The sequence below is a fragment of the Perissodus microlepis genome, chromosome 20 (genome assembly GCF_051167445.1).
Source record: "Perissodus microlepis isolate ML-2025 ecotype Zambia chromosome 20, ASM5116744v1, whole genome shotgun sequence".
Lineage (NCBI taxonomy): Eukaryota > Metazoa > Chordata > Actinopteri > Cichliformes > Cichlidae > Perissodus > Perissodus microlepis.
In genome coordinates this window covers 14,194,510-14,216,314 of record NC_140480.1, presented here as the reverse complement: position 1 = coordinate 14,216,314, position 21,805 = coordinate 14,194,510, and the positions used below count along the sequence as shown (strand labels likewise).

Sequence of the window (21,805 nt, the reverse complement as noted above, 5' to 3'; positions counted from 1 at the left end):
AACACTGATTTGACTACATATCTGACAGATAAAGAAGGAGATGGAGGAAATAAATACATAACTTCCTGTTTATTGTTTGTTTTTTAGCCACAGCAGGTAACTTGACATATGTGCGTTTCTCTTCCCAGTTTCAAACCAGAAATATTTCACTCGTTAGGCAAATGACTATGGAGCAACTTTTTTTTTTTTAAATATAGTGAAAATAATGAGGTCTTGACAGCCAGGAAAGAACAAGGAAGAGAAACAAAAGCATTTGCTTGCTGCTGATTAATGTCAAATATTTGTTTCTTTGCTCTTGCCCCCCCTCCCTTTTTAAAAAGATGTTTATAATTACCCACAAACGTTAACATGCCAGGGTAACAATACAAATACACGAACTGAACTCATGAAACAACACATTATAGCATAAAATGGTCATATACCCATTCATTAACAGGAAAGAGCGTGAGTTTCATAAAAGAGAAGTACACAGGCAACTGCATATTATTTAATTAGCTTAGTGGGCTAAAGTCCTGTTCAAATCCTTAGCATCCACCAGAGCTTTAGCAGTAGGCTTACATCCACCCCAGTTTTAATGCAAGAACTATAAGGACAAAGTCACTGGACATGATTTGAAAAGTTAGATTTACTAATTAATGGAAGTGTGTTTGTTTAGCTTGTGATTACCAGGACACCAGTGTGCTTGTTTGAATGTGAATGCTGCAATCAAGTGAAGACAGTGGCTGAAGACCATGGCATGTCCACTATTATTGCATTATTGATACTGAGCAACAAGATAGTGTTAAAATGGCAATAAGAGAGAGTCAGTCTGCTATCAGTTTGTAAGTCTGTTGGGTCAAGTCGGCAGTTAAACAGAAATTCTCATGATTCCAGCTACAACCTCCTTGTTATAAAACATACATTTCTCCACAAATAGAGACGTGATCACAATCTGTCTGCATTTAGAGATTAGATTGTGCACTGCAAAACTCAAAATCCTACGTATCTAATTATTAATCTAGTATTTGTCTTATTTGTTCTTAAAATAATCTTGTCATGCTCAAAATAAGACACAATCAGCTAAAGAGTAACATTTCAGTAAGATATAGGGACTTGTTTTTAGACAGTGCATCTTGAAACTGGAGAATTTTCACTTGTTCCATTGGCAATTTTTTTTTCACTTAATACAAGATATTTTTGCTTGAAATAAGTGAAAAATCTGCCAGTGGAATAAGTGAAAATTCTCCAGTTTCAAGATGCACGACAATTACTTTGACAACAAATAAGACAAATATACTTGGTAAGATTTTTTTGGTAAGTTTTGGTAAGTTTTTGCAGTGTGGTTGTTTGCAAACACTCTCCAGTCTGTCTGAGAGTGATTATAGTCAGTCTGAGTCAAGTGTAAAAACAGGTTGCTTTTCACCACTGAACTGTTGCATTCACCTTGTAATTTGAGGTTTGTCATGCAACTGGGCGGTCACTTTTGACAGTCGGCTGCTAAAACTGCTTACAATCAGTCACAGAAGAGAAACAAATTGAATGCAGCCACTGGTTTTTCAAGTCGCAAAGAAGTTGCTATCTTACTTTACTCTGGTGTGACTGAGCTATAAGAAAGAAATAACAATGAAAGAAAAATGACATTGTAATGCTAGGTGCTACAGAGAAAACATTGAATCTGTTAACTTAATCTGTTTGGGATTTCTCTTTATTATTGCTGGGTCTTTACCTTACAATATGTCACACCGTGAGGTGACAAGGCATTACATCAATACAGGGAGTGCAGAATTATTAGGCAAATGAGTATTTTGTCCACATCATCCTCTTCATGCATGTTGTCTTACTCCAAGCTGTATAGGCTCGAAAGCCTACTACCAATTAAGCATATTAGGTGATGTGCATCTCTGTAATGAGAAGGGGTGTGGTCTAATGACATCAACACCCTATATCAGGTGTGCATAATTATTAGGCAACGTCCTTTCCTTTGGCAAAATGGGTCAAAAGAAGGACTTGACAGGCTCAGAAAAGTCAAAAATAGTGAGATATCTTGCAGAGGGATGCAGCAGTCTCAAAATTGCAAAGCTTCTGAAGCGTGATCATCGAACAATCAAGCGTTTCATTCAAAATAGTCAACAGGGTCGCAAGAAGCGTGTGGAAAAACCAAGGCGCAAAATAACTGCCCATGAACTGAGAAAAGTCAAGCGTGCAGCTGCCAAGATGCCACTTGCCACCAGTTTGGCCATATTTCAGAGCTGCGACATCACTGGAGTGCCCAAAAGCACAAGGTGTGCAATACTCAGAGACATGGCCAAGGTAAGAAAGGCTGAAAGACGACCACCACTGAACAAGACACACAAGCTGAAATGTCAAGACTGGGCCAAGAAATATCTCAAGACTGATTTTTCTAAGGTTTTATGGACGGATGAAATGAGAGTGAGTCTTGATGGGCCAGATGGATGGGCCCGTGGCTGGATTGGTAAAGGGCAGAGAGCTCCAATCCGACTCAGATGCCAGCAAGGTGGTGGTGGAGTACTGGTTTGGGCTGGTATCATCAAAGATGAGCTTGTGGGGCCTTTTCGGGTTGAGGATGGAGTCAAGCTCAACTCCCAGTCCTACTGCCAGTTTCTGGAAGACACCTTCTTCAAGCAGTGGTACAGGAAGAAGTCTGCATCCTTCAAGAAAAACATGATTTTCATGCAGGACAATGCTCCATCACACGCGTCCAAGTACTCCACAGCGTGGCTGGCAAGAAAGGGTATAAAAGAAGAAAAACTAATGACATGGCCTCCTTGTTCACCTGATCTGAACCCCATTGAGAACCTGTGGTCCATCATCAAATGTGAGATTTACAAGGAGGGAAAACAGTACACCTCTCTGAACAGTGTCTGGGAAGCTGTGGTTGCTGCTGCACGCAATGTTGATGGTGAACAGATCAAAACACTGACAGAATCCATGGATGGCAGGCTTTTGAGTGTCCTTGCAAAGAAAGGTGGCTATATTGGTCGCTGATTTGTTTTTGTTTTGTTTTTGAATGTCAGAAATGTATATTTGTGAATGTGGAGATGTTATGTTTGTTTCATATGTAAAAATAAATCACTGAAATGGGTATATATTTGTTTTTTGTTAAGTTGCCTAATAATTATGCACAGTAATAGTCACCTGCACACACAGATATCCCCCTAAAATAGCTAAAACTAAAAACAAACTAAAAACTACTTCCAAAAACATTCAACTTTGATATTAATGAGTTTTGTGGGTTCATTGAGAACATGGTTGTTGTTCAATAATAAAATTATTCCTCAAAAATACAACTTGCCTAATAATTCTGCACTCCCTGTAAAGCTGAATTAAATTTAGTGTAATTTCTCTGTGTTTTTTTTTTTTTTTTTTTTAAGAAAAAGAAAAAGTCTTGGGAACAAAAACAGTGACTTAAATGAGCATTCCCAAACAACACACATTTTTACCTACAACATGGTAGGTGATTTAGACCTCACAGGGTTACTAAAAAACACGATATTAAAGTTTGACAGCTCATACCTGCAGTGTGTCAAACAGCTAAAAGTCACAATTGGAGCCGTGACCCCCCCCCCCCTTGGCTTGACACACACAATCTCTGTCTTATGTAATCATGTATATGTCAAGATTATGTGCTGTGCCTGTGTATATGTGCAGTGTGGCTTATTTCCACACTTGGGAGCCATATAAAAAGCAATCCATTCGCCGCCCTCCCACCCTTGTCACCTTTTATCACACGTTATTTATGGCTGCATAGAAACTCTGCAGCTACATTATACTTATTTACACTCACTCTACCAGCACTTTGAGAAAAGAAGCCATGAATTAGAGGCCGACACACACGCTCACACACCAGGCTCAGGGGAGTGTTGTAAAAAAAAGAAAAAAGGGAGAGCAGGGGAAACACAACACACTTGTGCTCTCACTCCCATTTGCCCTCAGGTCTTGTGAATGTAAGGAATTCACAGCGAGGGGTGGAGGGGGAAAAAAGCTGTTTGCTAGTGCTGCGTCTGCTGTTGTGCAGATGGAAAGATGTGCTATGGAAAGTCACACACACACACACACACGTGCAGCTGGCAGGAGGCTTTTGAGCCAAACACATACACAGTGCGCATACACACTGGATTCATCAGTGCACGCAAACGCAGATGAAACACAAAAATAAGTGTTTGCAAATAATGCCCAAATATGCAGAAGCACACACACACAAAGCGGGAGGCCTTGCAAATAAACCCTTAGATGCTTCTCATCCAGCATGTTCTAACACAAACTAACTGCCGTAAGGCAACACAGTCAGGTCACGTTTTCAAACTTTGTTTAATAATGATGATTTTAATCATTTACCTGCAAGCAATTATTTGCGTGGTTTAGGAACGGGAATGATTCGTCATAATTTGCCATTTTCCCTGCGATTTGTGCAAACCAACTTTGTTGTTAGATCGGTTTTAAGTTGGGTGTGTGACGTAAGGGGTGATTCAAAGACAGGACTTGAATGCCATCCAAGGACAGGGAACAGGGCTGTTTCTTAGAGCCGGATTACCAGCTAGGCAAAGCTGGGTAAGCTATGCAATGGTTCCACATCATGGACCCAAAAAGTGATTTTTTAGACTGAGATCATTTGAATAACTGTAAATTCATTAAAACTTTGCATACAGTGGAGAAGAAAGTCTTTTCTGCCTGCCCCTCTATTTTGTGGTTCTGGTTTAGTGTAGGGCTGTTCTGAATAATAGGTTTGGAGCTTTGGTGGTAATCCACAGTGAAAAATATGAGCTTTATCATGCATGGGGGTGGGGACCATGTGTGTCTTATTTTATAAATGCTATGAAATCATCATAAAGATGAGATAAAGGCAATGCGAAGATTCTGGCTGCATGTAAAGTAAAAGTTTATTTTCTTCTTTCTCCCACATTGTTGATTGCTAACAAATAAGCCTCGATTGCTCACCGAAAGAAGACAGCATCTTAAAAACAATATCTGAGTACAGCCCTTCTTGTACCAAGAACCCCCCGGTACAAGAACTTGTACCAAAAACTTGTACCCAATGGTGGGTCACAATAACTGCACCTTATTTCTTTATTACACACACTGGTGACATTGTTTATCTATATTGCTACCAAATTCACTCACTGTATCAAAACATTGTACAAAACACTGTACTGAAGCCCACAAGGTCCATGACCACTACCACTACTCACAGCTCGTGACCATAGGTGAGGGTAGGGACGTAGATCAACCGTCAAAGAGCTCTGCTTCACACAACAGACCGGTACAGCGTCCGCATCACTGCAGCCGTGGCACTAATCCGTCTGTCGGTCTCCCGCTCCCTTTTCCCATCACTCGTGAACAAGACCCCGAGATACTTAAACTCCTCCACTTGGGCAAGAACTTGTCCCTGAGTGGGCCCTCCACCTTGAGAAGTTTCCGGCTGAGGATCATGGCCTCAGATTTGGAGGTGCTGATTCCCATTCCCACTGCTTCACACTCGGCTGCGAACTGTTCCAGTGCGAGCTGGAGGCCATCACCCGTTGAAGCCAACAGAGCCACATCATCCGCGAAAAGCAGAGATGAGATTCTGAGACCACCCAAGTGAAAGCCTTCCACCACTTGGCTACACCTAGAAATTCTGTCCATAAAAATTATGAACAGAATCGGTGACAAAGGGCAGCCCTGGCAGAGCCCATCATCAAGTTTTTTCCCCACATGTTTAGTTTCATTTTCACCTGTTTATTACTTTCAGTTTTACTTGCTGGTGAGGGTTAGACATTTAAGGATTGGGAAATGATTGTGGTTTAGGTTTAAAAACATTGCATACTGGCAACCCTTGAAGTTAAAAAATAATGAGTTGGGAATGACAATCCGATCACGCTAACGCCATAACCCAGAACATCACCCACTGCTGCCATAAAGCACCAATGGACCATTCTATAGTAACATTTGTGGGTTCACCTACATTGAAGAACTCATATGGTTGAAATGTGAATTCTTATGGTGCTGCTGACTGGCCTTTCCTAAAAGAAAACCTCTAGAGCCCAACTTGACGTAACACTTCAAAATCCCTCCTGTGTAGTTCCCATACACTTGCAACACTATACACCAAAGCATGTCACCAATGTTATTTTGACTGTTCCATGACGTCTTTACGGGGAGTCAGTGTGAAGAAATGTAGTATAAGAAGTTGATCATAAAATTTAATCAGGAGAGATTTAAATTCCACCACAGAAGCTCTTCTGTACCTGACCTCTGATATCCTTTTGGAGGGGGAGTTAATCAGAGAAGATAATTGCCCCACGGGGGTCAATAAAGTACAACAAACTCAGGGTTTTTGGGTAGCTTTTCCCCTCAAGTTCCTGTCGTACTTGTTTCCATGAGTGCTGGCTTGTGTTCACTGAACCCAAGTGTGGTGGAAAGTTAAGTGAGAACACAAGCGTCTTTCACAGAACACCTTGGGAAGTTTACTTTGCATGTTTGTGTGTTTTCGCGACAAAGAGAGGGAGCTGTTGTGGGCGAGAGAGCTCTCAGTAGGCAGTTTGCAATAATGTATACAGACACACTTTCACTTGTGTAAAAAGAAGGAAGCACATTAACCTTAATCGCATCTGACTTTACTCTACTGACCTAGTGAAGATAAGGAAATGTTAACATGAACAACAGGAAAAGTATGTTTTCACTGAGACTTCAGATATGCCAGCACTTGAAGTTGCAAAAGATGAAAATGCACAGTATGTGACTCAAGAACTGAGCAGCAGAACTCTTTATCCTGCAATCAGTGGGGATCCAAGAAATAAAACAAATGGAAACTCTGCTAAATCGTTTGCTGCTATGCAATGTAATGTTTTGGCTCCAAATATTGCCTGTGGGCAGCAGCATGAGGCTAATTGAGCAGTTTAATGTGGACTGTCTTACATCACTGATGCTGTCTCTTTCTCTCTTTGTGAAAACATTGTAAAAACCACTTTTGATGATTTTCATGTCTTAACATGAAAGCAAGGATTCGTCTCTGTAGACTGAGAAAAATACACAGCGAGCGCTGCCACTGTCTCAAGCCTGACTGAATATTTAGTTGTTGTTTTAATTCAGTAACTAGTACCAGGGTAGTGCAATTGCTGCCAAAGCAGAACACACTTTTACAGGTGAGTAGTTCTTATTTGTGGGAAACGCGTGAAACCTCCTGGGGCAAAAACAACAAATGAAGAATGAGTCACACTGATCCCAACACATGCCAACATTTTATTATTATCAAATCAGCATCAACAGCACAGGATTTCAGAAAGTGGCTTTCTGGGGGAGGTTCCACTGGTCACAGTGCACTACCCTGGCTACAGCAGAGGTCACAAAACCTTTATTTTAGGTATGATGCTACTCAGTCATGTAATGATTATGTGAATTTTAAGTACCTGGTTTATTTACTTATTAATTTTACCATGAAATAGTTTAAGCTACAGACTGTACAAAACTATCCTATAATTACTACACTGCATAACAACTACTACTATCTTTTTTAAATGGCCAGATGCTGAATCTAAAAGTTCATCCACTTAATAGTTTTCTCAAAGATTCAACAAAATTGCAACAGTATCTGTAATCTAATAATAACTGAAAAAAAAAATTAGTGAATGAGAACAGATTTCAGGCAGGCTGACATCTTGTGAAACTTTTCATCTTTTCATGGTGCAAAAAAACCTAAAAAACAAAGGTCCTCCTTTTTTATGACATATTTATACAAAAACATATAATTAGTTAAAGAACATTTAAATGATAAAAACGGAACCATTTCATGCCTGAACTTAGTTAACATTCAACATTTGAACGCTTTCTTCCACAGTGTGTTTCTTGAACGTAAGCAACCAAAGACAGATCTGTAAGAAAACTCTTGCGGTTGGCTGCGCCCCATAATTGAGGTGTTTATTGGTAGTTATTTGCCCTAAAATGTAGGAGAACTATTTGAAATTACAATAATGGAGGTCATTATTGGGATCTCACATTCTGTCTCAGTCCCATTAGCAACCACGGGCTGGCTAAGCATACACATACAGTAGTAATCTAAATATACAGATACAGAAGTATATTCAAGCCCTTACACTCAAATACACACACACACACACACACACAGGGACTGTGACAGGTAAATGAACACTACCACGATTACTAAGGAAGATAAAGTTATTTTCTCATTTCCTGTCCTTCACTCCACCCATGTGTATATCATCCTGTTAGGAATCTGTGACATTACTCAAATACTTCTTTAAACATTTAAATGGTGAGATGAAAATAATCCTGTTTAGTACTTTGTGAACGTTCACATTCATTTATCTATTTTCAGGTGCTAATAAGGGGTTGGTCTGCAACTGCAGCTATTTCTGCAAAGCAGCCCAACAAGTTCTTCAGCTCTTCCGTCAAGATCTTGGAGCACTCATAGGGTACACGAGTTGTTAAATGCTCATCACTCTTTTCTCTGTTATTTACAAATTAAATATCTTTGAAGACAGAGAATAACGAAGGCCTGAACTTTACTTGGTAAGTGACAAAGCAAAGCTCTCTTCTTTGATGATGAAGCCCAGAGTAAGGTAACTGCTGTTTGGTAAGGATGAGATCCAATGACTTGGCCAATCTAAGCTGAAAATTATTCATTATTTTTAATATAACATTTTTTTTTCATTTATTCTTCTTTATTTTTTAAACAAGTTTACATACTTTTTTAAAAAGCAAAGCTAACTTATCACATTTTACAGTGTACTGTTTGCACTGGCTGTGTTCCTGAAAGGGAAAGATTGCCAGACCACAGATTCTACCCAGGTACATTGAGTACCATTTGCAAAATGCAATGTAAATACACTCAGTTCTATTCAGAGACTTGCTGTAGTATAAATAAGTTGGCAGAACATTTGGTATATGCACATATTAAGAAATAAAATTAAAGAATCTCAAAGCAGCTTCGGCCTAGACTAATCACTGGCTAAATCTGGCAAAATGATGAGCCGAGGGATTTCAGTGTATGTTGTTTTTAACTTGAAGCCCAAGATTCCTTTCTCTTACTAGGTGTGAACTTGTAAGCTGCACAGACTCAACAACACCATATGGCTGCTGAAATCATGTTACTGTCATCAAGAGTGTTTCTGTGAAGCAGATAATCTGTGGATATGTACTGAGACGTGAAGAAACCCATTTCTGTATTATCTTAAATTACATATGACTGATAAAAAATGAATGCATATCAAAACGGAGTGTTTTATGCAATTCGGTGACTACATTAGTGTCAATATGTGTTAAAACATGTTAACAAATTGTATAGTTTAGCACATTCCAACAACTTCTCTAGTAAAATATGCAGTGTTTTATAAGCAATGTAAATAATCCAACAGACTAACCGTGTGAGATTAACTTGGCAGCTGTTTTGGATGACAGTGTGGGGTGAAATCAATAAGTCACGACTCACACAGACCTACTGACCAGTCAGTAATATCTTGGAAACCTCTTGGCAACCACCTGTTGCTAGGGACATAAGGTATGTGTGATTCTCTACCAGCTGGCAAAAAACCTCCTTATGTAGTATGTATAATGACGTGTTTAGTGACATGTCTACAACAACACTGTCTAGCTATTCTCCGAACTTTAGCAAAACTATGACAGAAACCAGAAATGGAAACCATTTGCCTTCAAAGTAAAACTTGCTGAGGTGCAACACAAACTTTAAACATGAACTGTTTTCTGTTTTCTCTGCAACCAATTTGAACAAGGAAGAACTAGCAGCTTCCAGGAACTACTGCCAACTATTTGGGGAATACATGTTTCCCAAGCAATCGGTGGTTGTATCTCTGTGGACTGTATGGTGGCTAGTTTATACATTTATGCATTTACTATATGGTGGCTACAGTATGTGTTTGTGTGAGTGTGTGTTTGTGACTGGCAGGCTCAGCTGTGTTTCCACCAGGTTAGCGACACTGTAATTCAGCCAGGAACAGAGCAGTACTCGTGCCATTTGAGGACAGATAGAGCCAATTACTGAAGAAACAAAGAACACACTTTCACATTTCCACATCATAGGCTGCCAACATACACAGTGGCCATATTAATCATATTTAATGTGCTACAGGAAATTTCCCATCACGCGAATGTGTGTGATCTTTCATCAGTTTGCACCCCACAACCCTACTTGTCCCAGCTAATTTTAACCAACCTCACTGGTTGCCCCAGAAAGTCGCTGTGAGAAGTTTGTCTTTAAAAAGCTGTCTTTTACTTTATTACTTTACTTTGCCTTTTCCCACAATGCCTTTTGCATTGGCCTCTTTTTTCTTTTCTTTTAGGTCAAACACTGATGCAGTTGTGAAGTTGACCACTATGGTTTTGCTCCACAAGTACTTGTGGTGGATGTCTGGGATATTGCATCTCATCTGATGTGAGTTTGTTCTGTCCTTCATGTGGCACCGCTTCACAGCGTTGTTTCAGAAACACAGAGTTTTATTTTGAAATCTTGGAATAATTTTCTCTGCAATCCTCATCTGCTTCATGGAGCTTGACGGGTTTTCCATTAAACATAGAAATAATGCTTATTTTAAGCAAGACTGAGTGGAGAGATGCTACTGGGACACTTTGTGAGTGTGATCAGTAGAGGTGAACGGAGCAATCCAAATATCGATATCATCGATGCCAACACTGACATTGGTTTCAGATCGATACGAGCCAATAGGATCGATATTTGATTCCTGTCCTCCAAGTTCAGTATGTAGCTTAATGAATTGTGTTTAATAACTTGTTTTGTGATTGTTGTTTTTTTGAAAACCCCACTATGAAATATGTCTGAACCTTTTTGTTTTGACTGTTACGACTAGTTTATTTATAGCCTATAGCACTGACACAAATGTGCTTTAAAGACAAACACATTTACATTCCAGGTCTCCAAGAAACACAGTTTCAAAACACGCTCAGAAAGCTGTGCTTTTGATGTATTAACTAATTATCGTGGAAGGTAAAATCACCGTGATTTATTGGTCAATAAAATTTGCAAATGAATAACAATTCATCTCATAAATCATGACACGCTGCTCTCTGCATAAGCCTCCCTTTATAGATCAAAAGTATCTGTATCATTAATACTGGCCCTGTATTTACTTGTTATGTGTAATGTAAATGTAATGGTTAACATTGTACTTACATGGAAATTTACATGCACACTTTAACAAATATCTAGTCAAATTACTTAAAGTCAGCATTTTGTGCATAAATACTTTTTTGAGTGTGTGGCTATCACTTTAATGTAGCCACTGGTAATCAAAACAAGTCATTCAAATCTATATGGAGTTTCTCATTTGTTCACATGAAAAGATTAGTCTATTCATCATAGATGCATTCACAAAGAAAACTTTTGTTTGCTTCAAAGCCTTCTATCTCATTGCAAAAATGCCATCTTTAGCTCATTTTTTGGCAATTATTATATTGATCAAAGATTTAATCTATTGATCAATATATCAATCAGTGTTCAAAACAGTCAGTGCAACAGAAGTTATTCAAATATGTGCAGAGCAAAAGTTTTACTATAAATTGTAACGTAGATGTTAGCTGCTCTATAACTAAACTCAAAAACAACAACAGGCGAATAGACGTGCCCACTCACATTCACCACAGCAGAATAACTACTGTGCACATACCTGCAAGTCAGTGCATTCGAGCACACACAAGTGCTTCCTTCCACTGGTCATATACTGACTCATAGCACATGACGGGAATAAAAATTAATGTGAGACATGAAAATGTAAAATTAAAGAGATAACTAAAGTAATAACATAAAATGAAGCAGATGAATGATGAATGAATTGCTTTGTGAAAAAACAAAAGCCATGCTCACTCTTTCAATCAAACTGCTCTACTGGCAAAAGACCTCCCAAAAGCTCACATACTCTACCGGATTTGGAAACATTTCCTGTGTTCAAGTTTGTGGAAACAGTTCTCCTCGGGGATAATTGAGCTATTATTGTTGGCCTCTCTGAATTTTGGATACATACAGTGGGTCCAAAGTCAGAGACCACTAATGATGATATGTCTATTTTGCATATGTTTTGAATTTCACAGACATTTTTTCATTACAAATGATAATATCGGCTTAGCAATTTTGAGAAACAAGAAAAATGCAGATAAGCAGATATTTTTGGGAAGTATTTGATTGTTTCTTTTAGCTTTAATGACAGCTTGCACTCAAGCTGCGTGAACAAAACTGTACAAAACCTGAGCAAGCTTTGATGTCTAAATGATGATGGTGTGACTGAGAGGAGAATGTGCTTAGACTGCATCTTCCTGTTGTAGTCCTGCAAAGTTGAGGTCTGTTTGGGCTTATTGTTTTGCTTTACCACCGAGATACAGACCACTGGGTGAAGTATATCTCTGAAGGACAGAGCCTTATCACTCTTTGGTCAAGGAGAAGAGATTACTCCAGAGTAATCAAAACACTCCTATCTTTGATCTCGTTGTCTCGTTACATGATTTTCACACATTTTTTGGGAGAATCCAGATGTTGTCTTGTCTCTCACAGCAGGAAACAGGAACCACTGGAAATAATGTGGTGTTAGGTGAGGGAGCTGTCTCACTAAGAGGTCAGTGCACTGGAACATTAGCAGCACTCCTTTCTGGCATCTGTTTGCATCAGAGCTCTTCTAAGGCAATGACAAAAAAGGTGGTAGAAGTATAGGTTCCTGCAGAAATTGCCTAGTGGAGAATTGGGGAATATTATACACACTGCTTGGCTCCATGACCCACACAGTAGGAACCTACAGAGGAAAAAAAAATGACTGAAATTATTGTTATTTTTTTTAGACTGGCACCTAAGAATGTTATCTGGATCTGTGCACACTAAAAAAATGTCAATTTTATAACCTAATTTGGGCAATTCTCTCCAATATGACTGGTGGTTCTATAGATGAGGTACTTTCATTACAATGATCATTAAAACCTGTTAACTTAGGTCGACCCCTGAGGTGATAATGAGACAGCTGCCAAGAAGGACTTTGGTACAAAGCTTTAGTCTAACCATGGATTTGACACAGACAAAGTCCCTTTTGTTTACATTGCCTTCTGAAAATGTATCCATATTGGGCCCAGGCATGAGTATCATTCGAATCCTGCTTCAGTAGAAGGAAATATAAGCTTTTGTACAAAGAATTAGGTTGGTTAATGCCACAAATGATTCTTAACACTGACTGCTGACATAGAATTAGTGCCAAGTGTATACTGTTTCAAAATCCTCAAACTATGTGATTATTTCGAGGTTTACAAGAAAATATAACAGACATCATATTTGGCCTCATAATTGTGGATATGTGCAGCCATATTTCCACTGCAGGACATCAGGGCAACCACGAAGTGGCACGAATGTTTACAGGAAGGGCTCTAATTCTGGTGAATCTGTTGAATCACTTCTCAGTGTGGATTTGGGAGACGGACACCCTCTCTACTTTTAAGATTAGGCTTAAAACTTTCCTTTTTTATTAACCATATAATCAGACCTGGATGAGGCGACCCTGAATCCTCCCTTATTTAAACTGTAAGGGGCCTAAGCTTCTGCGAACCCCCCATGATGCACTTAGCATCTCTTCTTCACTCACCTTCTTTCACTCTGTTTGTTTATCACTCTGCTTTTAATCATTAGTTATTATTAATCCCTTCCACGGTGTGGCTTTGGTCCTGTGTTCTTCTTCTCTCCCGCTCCACCTGCCACAACCTGCCTGGTTGTGGCAGGTGGCAGGTGGCTGCCCCTCCAGTATCTGCCAGAGGTTTCCTCCTGTTAAAAGGGAATTTTTCCTTCCCGCTGTCACTAATTGTTTGCTCATAAATAGGTCATCTGATTGATGGGGCACTCTCTGTATTACTGAAGGGTTTTTACAATAAATTTGAGGCAACTATTGTTGTGATTTGGTGCTATATAATTAAAACTGAATTGAACAGTTCTATATTTCTATGTTCCCCTATGTTCTTATGTACTTCATTCAGTGTTTCAAATACATTTCTATTTGTCTCTAACAGAAAGATAAACATTGTTTACTGAGACAATGGGGCATGTACTATTGTGTACACAGCATGCAGCTGAGGACAATTTGGCTTAGTATGAGATCCCTTTTAAACACAGCGTAACTGTTGCAGAGCAGATTAAGATGAATGACACAGTAAACATCCAGAGACACCGAGGAACAGTTTGCACACGAAGTTTGCGGCTTTGATTCTGTTATCAAAGATTTTATTACAGCTGGAGACTTCAGGCTTTACTGTAAAACTTTGAAGCACGCTAAACAAAATAGCGGTTAGTTTTATATACTATGTACTTTGCAGCTCACATGTGCTCAGAGTAACGTTATGCATAAATGTGCCCCAAGAAAAGGAGGAAGAAAGTGGTGGAACCATGCCAGCAAAATATTTATTGGCACCACAATTAGCTTCAGTGTGGTGTTCTTATTTGGCTGCATACTGTACTTACACACCTACACACTGTACACAACATTACTAATATTATCAAACCCAAATGCTTACAACAAACAAGCTCATTGTGTGAAAACAAAGCAGTATAGCTTGGATTTGTAGCAATACGACAATCTGTGTGTGTGTGTGTGTGCGTGTGTGTGTGTGTATGTGTGTGTGTGTGTGTGTGTGTGTGTCTGTGTGTGTGTCTGTGCATGTGAAGGTCCAGTTCTCACTGAGTGTGTCGCCAATATCGCCGTGCCCTATAAATCCCAAACAGAATTTGCTCACTCGTCTGTTCTTCGGGTTAATAGATGACTTCGTGGGTTTACAGCACATGGCCTCCCAGGTTGATTTTCATAGACTGAATTTGATTCAGTTGGTCAAACATTTCCACCCTGCAGTTAAAAGGTCTGAAGGTGGCTGAATGATGATGGGAAGTTTATAGGTGATGTGCCAGTATTGGGAGTAATCACATTACATTTTTTCAGTAATGCAGTAACGTGTTACTGCTCTACATTCAGTACTTACAAGTACAATTATGTCATCACTTGTGTTACAAATGTTCTTCAGTTATCTGCATGCTAGACACAAAGAAAAAAACATCAAAAAAATAAAACACTTGCGCTACAGTCAGTTGATTTTAGCTCAAATGTGGGAGAAAATGTTGGAACGGTCCACTTTGATATAAGTTCATCATATAACCTAAGAAAATAATGTGTGGTTAATTAGATAGCTTTAACTTTGCTATGATGGTTTAATTTAATGAAGTACTTCCAAATTGGATAGCTAATTTACTAGATCATCTCCGGAAGTTTGAAAGAATTGGATGTGTTCATTGACTTGCAGCATTGGGCCTGTAAAATAGCTTGCAATAGCAGGAAAGCTAGTATTAGCTAAGATTAGTCAGAAAAACAAACAGCGCCATCTCATATTTCATCCACAAAACCAAACAATACCTCTATGAATCAAATTCTCACCTTATGTTGAATATGAGCTTGATCATATTTTTATTTGGTCATTCTGGCTTAGTCAGTGAAAACTGGCTTTCTTCTGGCTAATTTTGGCTAACCTACTAATGCAGACAAATTCCTTGAGAACAATCTCGACATGTTTTGTCCTACTATGAAGCCCTGAGATAAGCACTTACCATCATAATGTGGTCTTTTTAAATCAGATGTAACAAGGATAAAACTTGTCAATAACAAGTCATCAATAAACACATCCTCGACAATCCTCTATTCTGACATTTAAAATGATCAAAACTTCCAAAATGGACTTAATGTTTTATTCAAAAATTTTAAAAAGGGACTGAGATTAAACTCATTAAGAAACTGTTTACTAAATCATTTTCCCATAGACATCTATAGGACCATGAGTCTTTTTGCAAACACAGCTATTAAAAAGAACACACAGAACACAACACGTCTGCCTTTTGTACTAGCTATGCTTGACTCCCAGTGTAGCAGATAGCAGATAGCTAGATAAAGTTAGCTTCCTTGCTTGTTAATGTAATCCTTAATGTTGTTCTATTTTTGGAGGGGGGTTGTGATGGATTCAAGAAGCTGTGTAAAGCCAAGTACTTAGCTGGGGTTTAAAATGCTAGCGTTAGCAAGCATTGGCTGTTGCTCATTGTTGATATTGGTAGCTAAAGACAGAAACAGGCAAGACACTCGGAAGCATCCATATTAGTGGCAACGGAAAGGGTCGGGCAAAGTTTCAGTTTTTTAGCCACATTACAATGCATTCACATATTTGCAATAAAGAAAAAAACCATAATGCATAAAAAGTGGCATTGACTGCATTTAGCTTCACCACCTCTATGAACATTCATCTCTCTAAAGCAGCCAATAAAGCAAAATTTACATCCTTAAGAACAGTTGTCAACAACTTTGTAGTTTCATTAAATGTTTTTGTCTTGTTGGATTTGGATCTTGAACTAAATCACTGCACGAAACAACAAACATAAAAATGTAACTTAAATCAAAGTGCTGACTGAGACTGATTAGAAAGCTATCACCTCCTTGTTCTAAACACAGTATGGGCTCAGTTGCAACAGCACAGAAACCCAGCAATTCCAGTAATTAAAAAGAAAGAAGCCGTAAATTACATCCTGAAATGCTGCCATGATGGCAACACATTTTTTTCCTCCTTTTTCATACAGAGATCCTTCCATTATTATACAATATACGTTCAGCATCTGGTTTCCATTTGCATCGTGTGGAGAAGATGGTGATTGCAGTTCTTGTCAGCGAAACTTTTTCCTGCCTTTGTTTCTCTATGGTTTCTATTCAGTCCCGTACAGCAGGATAAAGTTTGTGTGCTTGTGTGAGCCTATGAACAATACTGTACTGCCTAATTCCTCTGTTGGCATCCACCGCAGAGAAAAAGAAGCCACAGCAGAGAAGAAGGAAACTGTGGATAGTTAATTCAGCAGAGAACAAAAGATGCTTTCATCATTCGATTTCTCAGCTTTTCTGTCTCCATCTGCTGATCTGTGCTGCGTCTGTCATATAAACGCACGCTTGGATGCACGTTTATTTATGCAATCGTTTCTCACAGCCTGAAGACAAATGATGGAAAACAAATAAAAATAAAAACAGAATTAGAAAAGAAAGGGGAATCAAAGACAAACCAAATGTAGAGTAAAATACCTGTGTACAGTTATTTTACCATAAACTGGGTTCTAGACAAAGTGGGAAAAGGAGATCACAGCCCAACAGATGATCCCTTCTGCAGAGCCCTGGATTGTGTGGGCAGCCGATTTCAGCAGTCACCAGTATCTGTTACAGCTTAGCAGATGTGCTTTGTGGTTACTGTATAATACCAACACACACCACATACACATAGCTTAGATGCATGAGCAAAAATGCAGAAGTGTACTATTTTAGCGCTGAAGCTACTCCTGCATTTATGGGTTATGGATTATTGTCATTTAGGATCCTTTGAGCATTTATATTTATATGTGATCAGAACTGATATGGTGCCAAGAAGAACTGCAGTATTATATAAATCAGGAGTAGCAGAGGAGCATGTTAGCATGGTGCAAGACATGTATAAAGACAGCATGTATGAGGTGTGCAGTCTGAGTGACTGACTGCTTCAAGGTGGGATTGGATCAGAGATCTGCTCTGACCCCCCTTCTTGTTTGCTGTGGTGATGGACAGGCTGACAGATGAGGTCAGGCAGTAGTCTCTGTGGACTATGATGTTCCAAGACGACATTGTAATCTATGTAGAGTAGGGAGCAGGTGGAGGTATTCTTGAAAAAGGAGGTATGGAAATCAGTAGAGGCTAGACAGATTACATGTGTGTGAAAGGGAGCTGGGGCCTGAAAGCTGAAGGATCTGCCTCCCATTCTACTTTTATCTATGCTAGGATCCACAAGTAGGCCAGCAGTGTCTGCGACCAAAGTACTCTATTGGGGTGATACTTTTTTTAGTTCCAGTACAGTCCCTTTTAGGGCATTGTAACAGTAATGAAGTGCAATAGTCCAGCCTAGAAGGAATAAGTGCATGAAAGAGTTTTTCAGCGTCACACTAAGACAGGATGTTTCTCATTTTAGAGATATTGCAAGAAATCAGTCCTACTTATTTAATATCCATCTTGAGGGACATATTCCGATCAGAAATTACTCCAAGATTCCTCAGAGTGTTACAGGAGGCCAAGGTAATGCCATCCAGAGGAAGTTTCTAGTTAGACATTAGATTTTTACAGCCAAGTATAGTTTCCTCAGTTTTAAGAAATCAAACATCTAAAAGAAGAACATTCAAATACAGTCCCCAAAATGTACCAGTTGTCGGGATGAGACAAAATAAGTTTTTATAGACTGAAAACTCTGATACCATTTTGTTTCTAGAGAAGCTAAGTAGGGTTTCCCCTTTTTTATGCAAAACAATTGTTGCTTGGATATCATCCACATGCAACATTCTTCTTTTAATAAATGAAGTGCCACATTTGTGAAATGAATTAGGCTGTAAAAAGCACTCAAATGTCACACCAGAGCCTAAAGTTTTGGTTCATAATGAACTTAGGACTTTTCCAGTCTTACTAATAACTCAAAGTGCTTTAAACTACCATTTTAACCACACGTGCATACAGCACCTTCTTCTAAACACTTAAAGCTCTTTATCCACCACCAGTTTAGAATAAACTGTCCACCTAACATGTCTTTGGACTGTGGTCTGTGGGAGGAAGCCCGAGTACTCAGATGAAACCCGTGCACACAAGGAGAACATGCAAAACGAACACAGGAAAGGCCCCAGTTGGGCTTCGAACCACAAACCTTCTTGGTGTGAAGTGACAGCGCTAACCACTGTCTCTCTGTCCCACATGAGGTTTGTTATGTAGTAAGATTGCAATCATTTTTAATTTAACCAGAAACCGTGGTCAAGTCAGCAGGCTTGAGTGAAAAGCTCTGACTATGATGCTTTCTGTCTTTACCGCTCTCATTACGTTCAATGTTTGGAAGCTTTTACTGCTCGTATGGCGACATAGCGTGTTCTCGCCAACTCCATTAATGTTACTACACTTCATCTCTCTCTGTCAGCACCACCCCACACACAGCCACGTTTGTGTGTGAGGACTTCTTTCTTCAGCTCTGTGGAAAGACAGAAAAGAGAGAAAGAAATGAGATGTTAGTGTGGCTGTAAATAACACTATTACGACTCGCACTCAGCTGAAATGAGACGAGTGCATAAGATGAACATGAAAACATTTTATTCCTTATTATTCATTTACATCCTGTTGTCATTATTGTGTTAAACACCATTTAGGACATTGATTCTTCCCAGTAGGGGCTAAGCAAGCAGGGGGGTAACCATCATTATCTGTGGTGTTTATTCTCTATATTTGATACCTGCATTCAACAAAGGAGTATCAGTTGGAACTGGAAACCCAGATTATGTGTCCAACCAGCAGACTTAAGAATCACATCTGCTGAACAGACAACATCTTTCTTTCATGCACATTATCCACTCTTACGCCACACAATCTTTCTTTTTAAGAACTAAAACTTTGTATCTAAGCTAAACTTTGTAACTCAGTAACTGAAACCAAGAGACTTGTTTGTTTGTGGCACATATTCTTTGTAGCATTTAACAAAACCCAAGAGGTGAACCCCTGGGTCCAACCCGACAATTTTATATGCACTGTCACCAAAGCAATCAAGGCAGCAACTATGCATCTTACAGTTTTTCTCAAATGCTAAAACACATTTCACAAACGTTTCCACCATGTTCCCCAATGTCTAAACACAACACCCTTTTCTAAAGCTACATAAACACAACCACATCTTCCCACTGCAAAACTCAAACTGTCACACCAAAAGAGCAGCTCGAAGCTTTCAAAAATGTAAACACTATACACATCATTACACACTACAGCAAAACAATTGAAAACACAATGCTCAATTTGTGAGAAGGTCCTTTGTTTCATAACTGCCAATGCATATTTTTAGAAACTATACAGTAACGGATCGTCATAGATCTCTGCAGAGCATTAGGCATTTAGATTTGTGAGTTTCAGATGAAGAGTATAAATCTATAGAAAATCCTGCATGTACGTACACTACTGTAACACAACTCAATGCAAAAACAGAATCTATTGCACACAACAGTACTCTTGAAAACATGATCAGGGTGTGAAGTTTTTTTATTTACGTTATTCACACCACACACACCACAATCACTGTGCGGCATCATGTCGCTGAGCTGCATCGGGCCACATCACCTCATCCACATCGCAGGTTATATTGTCTCTTGCCAGGCACCGCGGGAAAAACGCCCTGGAATGGCGAATCCATCCTTGGAAGGCCTCCGCTGGGATGTCAACACAGGCCAGCTCCATTGCCCTTAGGAGGTTCTCTCTTGTGTATGGTTGTCTGTCATAAACCTTCCATCTCCACGATGAGAAGAACTCCTCTATAGGGTTCAGGAAAGGGGAGTAGGGTGGCAGACAGACGTTTAAAAAGTGATCACTGTTGGTGGTGAACCACTCTCTGATTTGGTTTGTTCTGTGGAAGCGGACATCGTCCCAAATGATCACATACATGTGATGTGTGGGCCCAGGATGGTGTTGTTGGCGGTCCAGGAGGATGTCTTTTAGCCCCTCTAGGAAGGCGAGGAGACATTGGGTGTTGTAAGACCCAAGGACAGCATGCCGGTGGACAAGCCCCTCCGAACCCATGGCCGCACAAAGGGTAATATTACCCCCCCGTTGGCCAGGGACCTCAGTGATGGCTCTTTGGCCAATGATGTTACGGCCTCTTTGCCTTCGTTTCTGCAGGTTGAAGCCAGCCTCATCCAGGAAGAGGTACTCATGAGGTCTGGCCATCGCGTCCAACTGTAATATCCTCTGTGAAAATGTGAAAGTGCACAGGTGTTCAGAACAACAGTCAATCAGGTAGCACAGTATTGTCCAGAAGTAATGTAGGCCACTGAGCAACACAGTATATCCACTAACTGTACTGTGAACATGGATGTATACTTACTTGCACATACTCGTAACGTAGGTCTTTGTGTCGCGCAGAGTTGCGCTCAAAGGGAACCCTATAGACCTGTTTCATCCGCGTCTTCTTGCGCCGGAGAACTCGGTCTATTGTGGCCAAGCTGACATCGTCAATGCTCTCAAAGTTGACATTATCGGCAATGACTTTGTCTCTGATCTCCCGGAGTCTGATGAGGTTGTTCCCACGAACCATATCCACAATGAGGGTTTCTTGTGCCGCTGTAAATATGGCAACCCTCCCACCTCTATGTGGCATTCTTTCAACTCTAAAGAAAGAAACGTGTTGTCAATTGACATGTGTTACAATACAGTCACAACTGATTTGAAACCAATAGACTACTTTCACAGGTTTGTAAAACTGTATTGTGACAAAGAAAGCAATCGAGTACAATACCTGTTGTGTTGTCTGAATGCCCTGATAATGGTGGCCACGGTGAACCTACTCAGGTTTGGACGGACTCTTAGTCCTGCTTCAGCCATTGTCATGCCATGGACAATGACATGGTCAATGACTGTTGCTCGCATCTCGTCCGTAATGATGGTGCGAGGTTGTCTTGCTCTCCCTCCTGGACCTTCTCCTCTCCCATGTTGGCCTCCTCCTCTTCCTCGTTGGCCTGCTCCTCTTCCTCCTCTCATTTGAACTCCTCTTCCTCGTTGGCCTGCTCCTCTTCTTCCAGAGCCAGCTCTTCTGACTCCTCTGCATCGAATTCCTCTTCCCCTGACTCTGCCTTCATCCATTGTGTTTGTTTGGAATCTTCAGCATACTGTGCACTCTGAACTTGCTTTTATACATGTGGTCACAGCATTAGCAACAGGTGTCTTCAATTTTGAGTCGTTGTGTGTACTGAATGACGCCAGGTGTGTTCATTGTG

General features: G+C 39.8%; 1 protein-coding gene across 1 annotated transcript; it reads right to left on the bottom strand.

Annotated features, from left to right (window-relative positions):
• Positions 1–20,111: 20,111 nt before the first annotated feature.
• Positions 20,112–21,573, bottom strand: LOC146364264 (uncharacterized). The gene is made up of 3 exons (XM_084916769.1): positions 20,917–21,573; positions 20,476–20,780; positions 20,112–20,325 (listed from the first exon to the last, which is right to left on the bottom strand). The coding sequence occupies exons 1-3, from the start codon at positions 21,187–21,189 to the stop codon at positions 20,112–20,114; spliced, it is 792 nt and encodes a 263-aa protein (XP_084772895.1). The 5' UTR covers positions 21,190–21,573.
• Between the last annotated feature and the right edge of the window lie 232 nt (positions 21,574–21,805).

Excerpts from the sequence above, each read along its gene's own strand:
- LOC146364264 (XM_084916769.1), bottom strand. The coding sequence starts at position 21,189 with ATGCCACATAGAGGTGGGAGGGTTGCCATATTTACAGCGGCACAAGAA. Across the intron at positions 20,781-20,916 it reads TACGTTACGAGTATGTGCAA|AGGATATTACAGTTGGACGC; the intron begins GTAAGTATACAT and ends ACATTTTCACAG. Across the intron at positions 20,326-20,475 it reads CCTGGGCCCACACATCACAT|ATGGAAGGTTTATGACAGAC; the intron begins GTATGTGATCAT and ends CTCATCGTGGAG.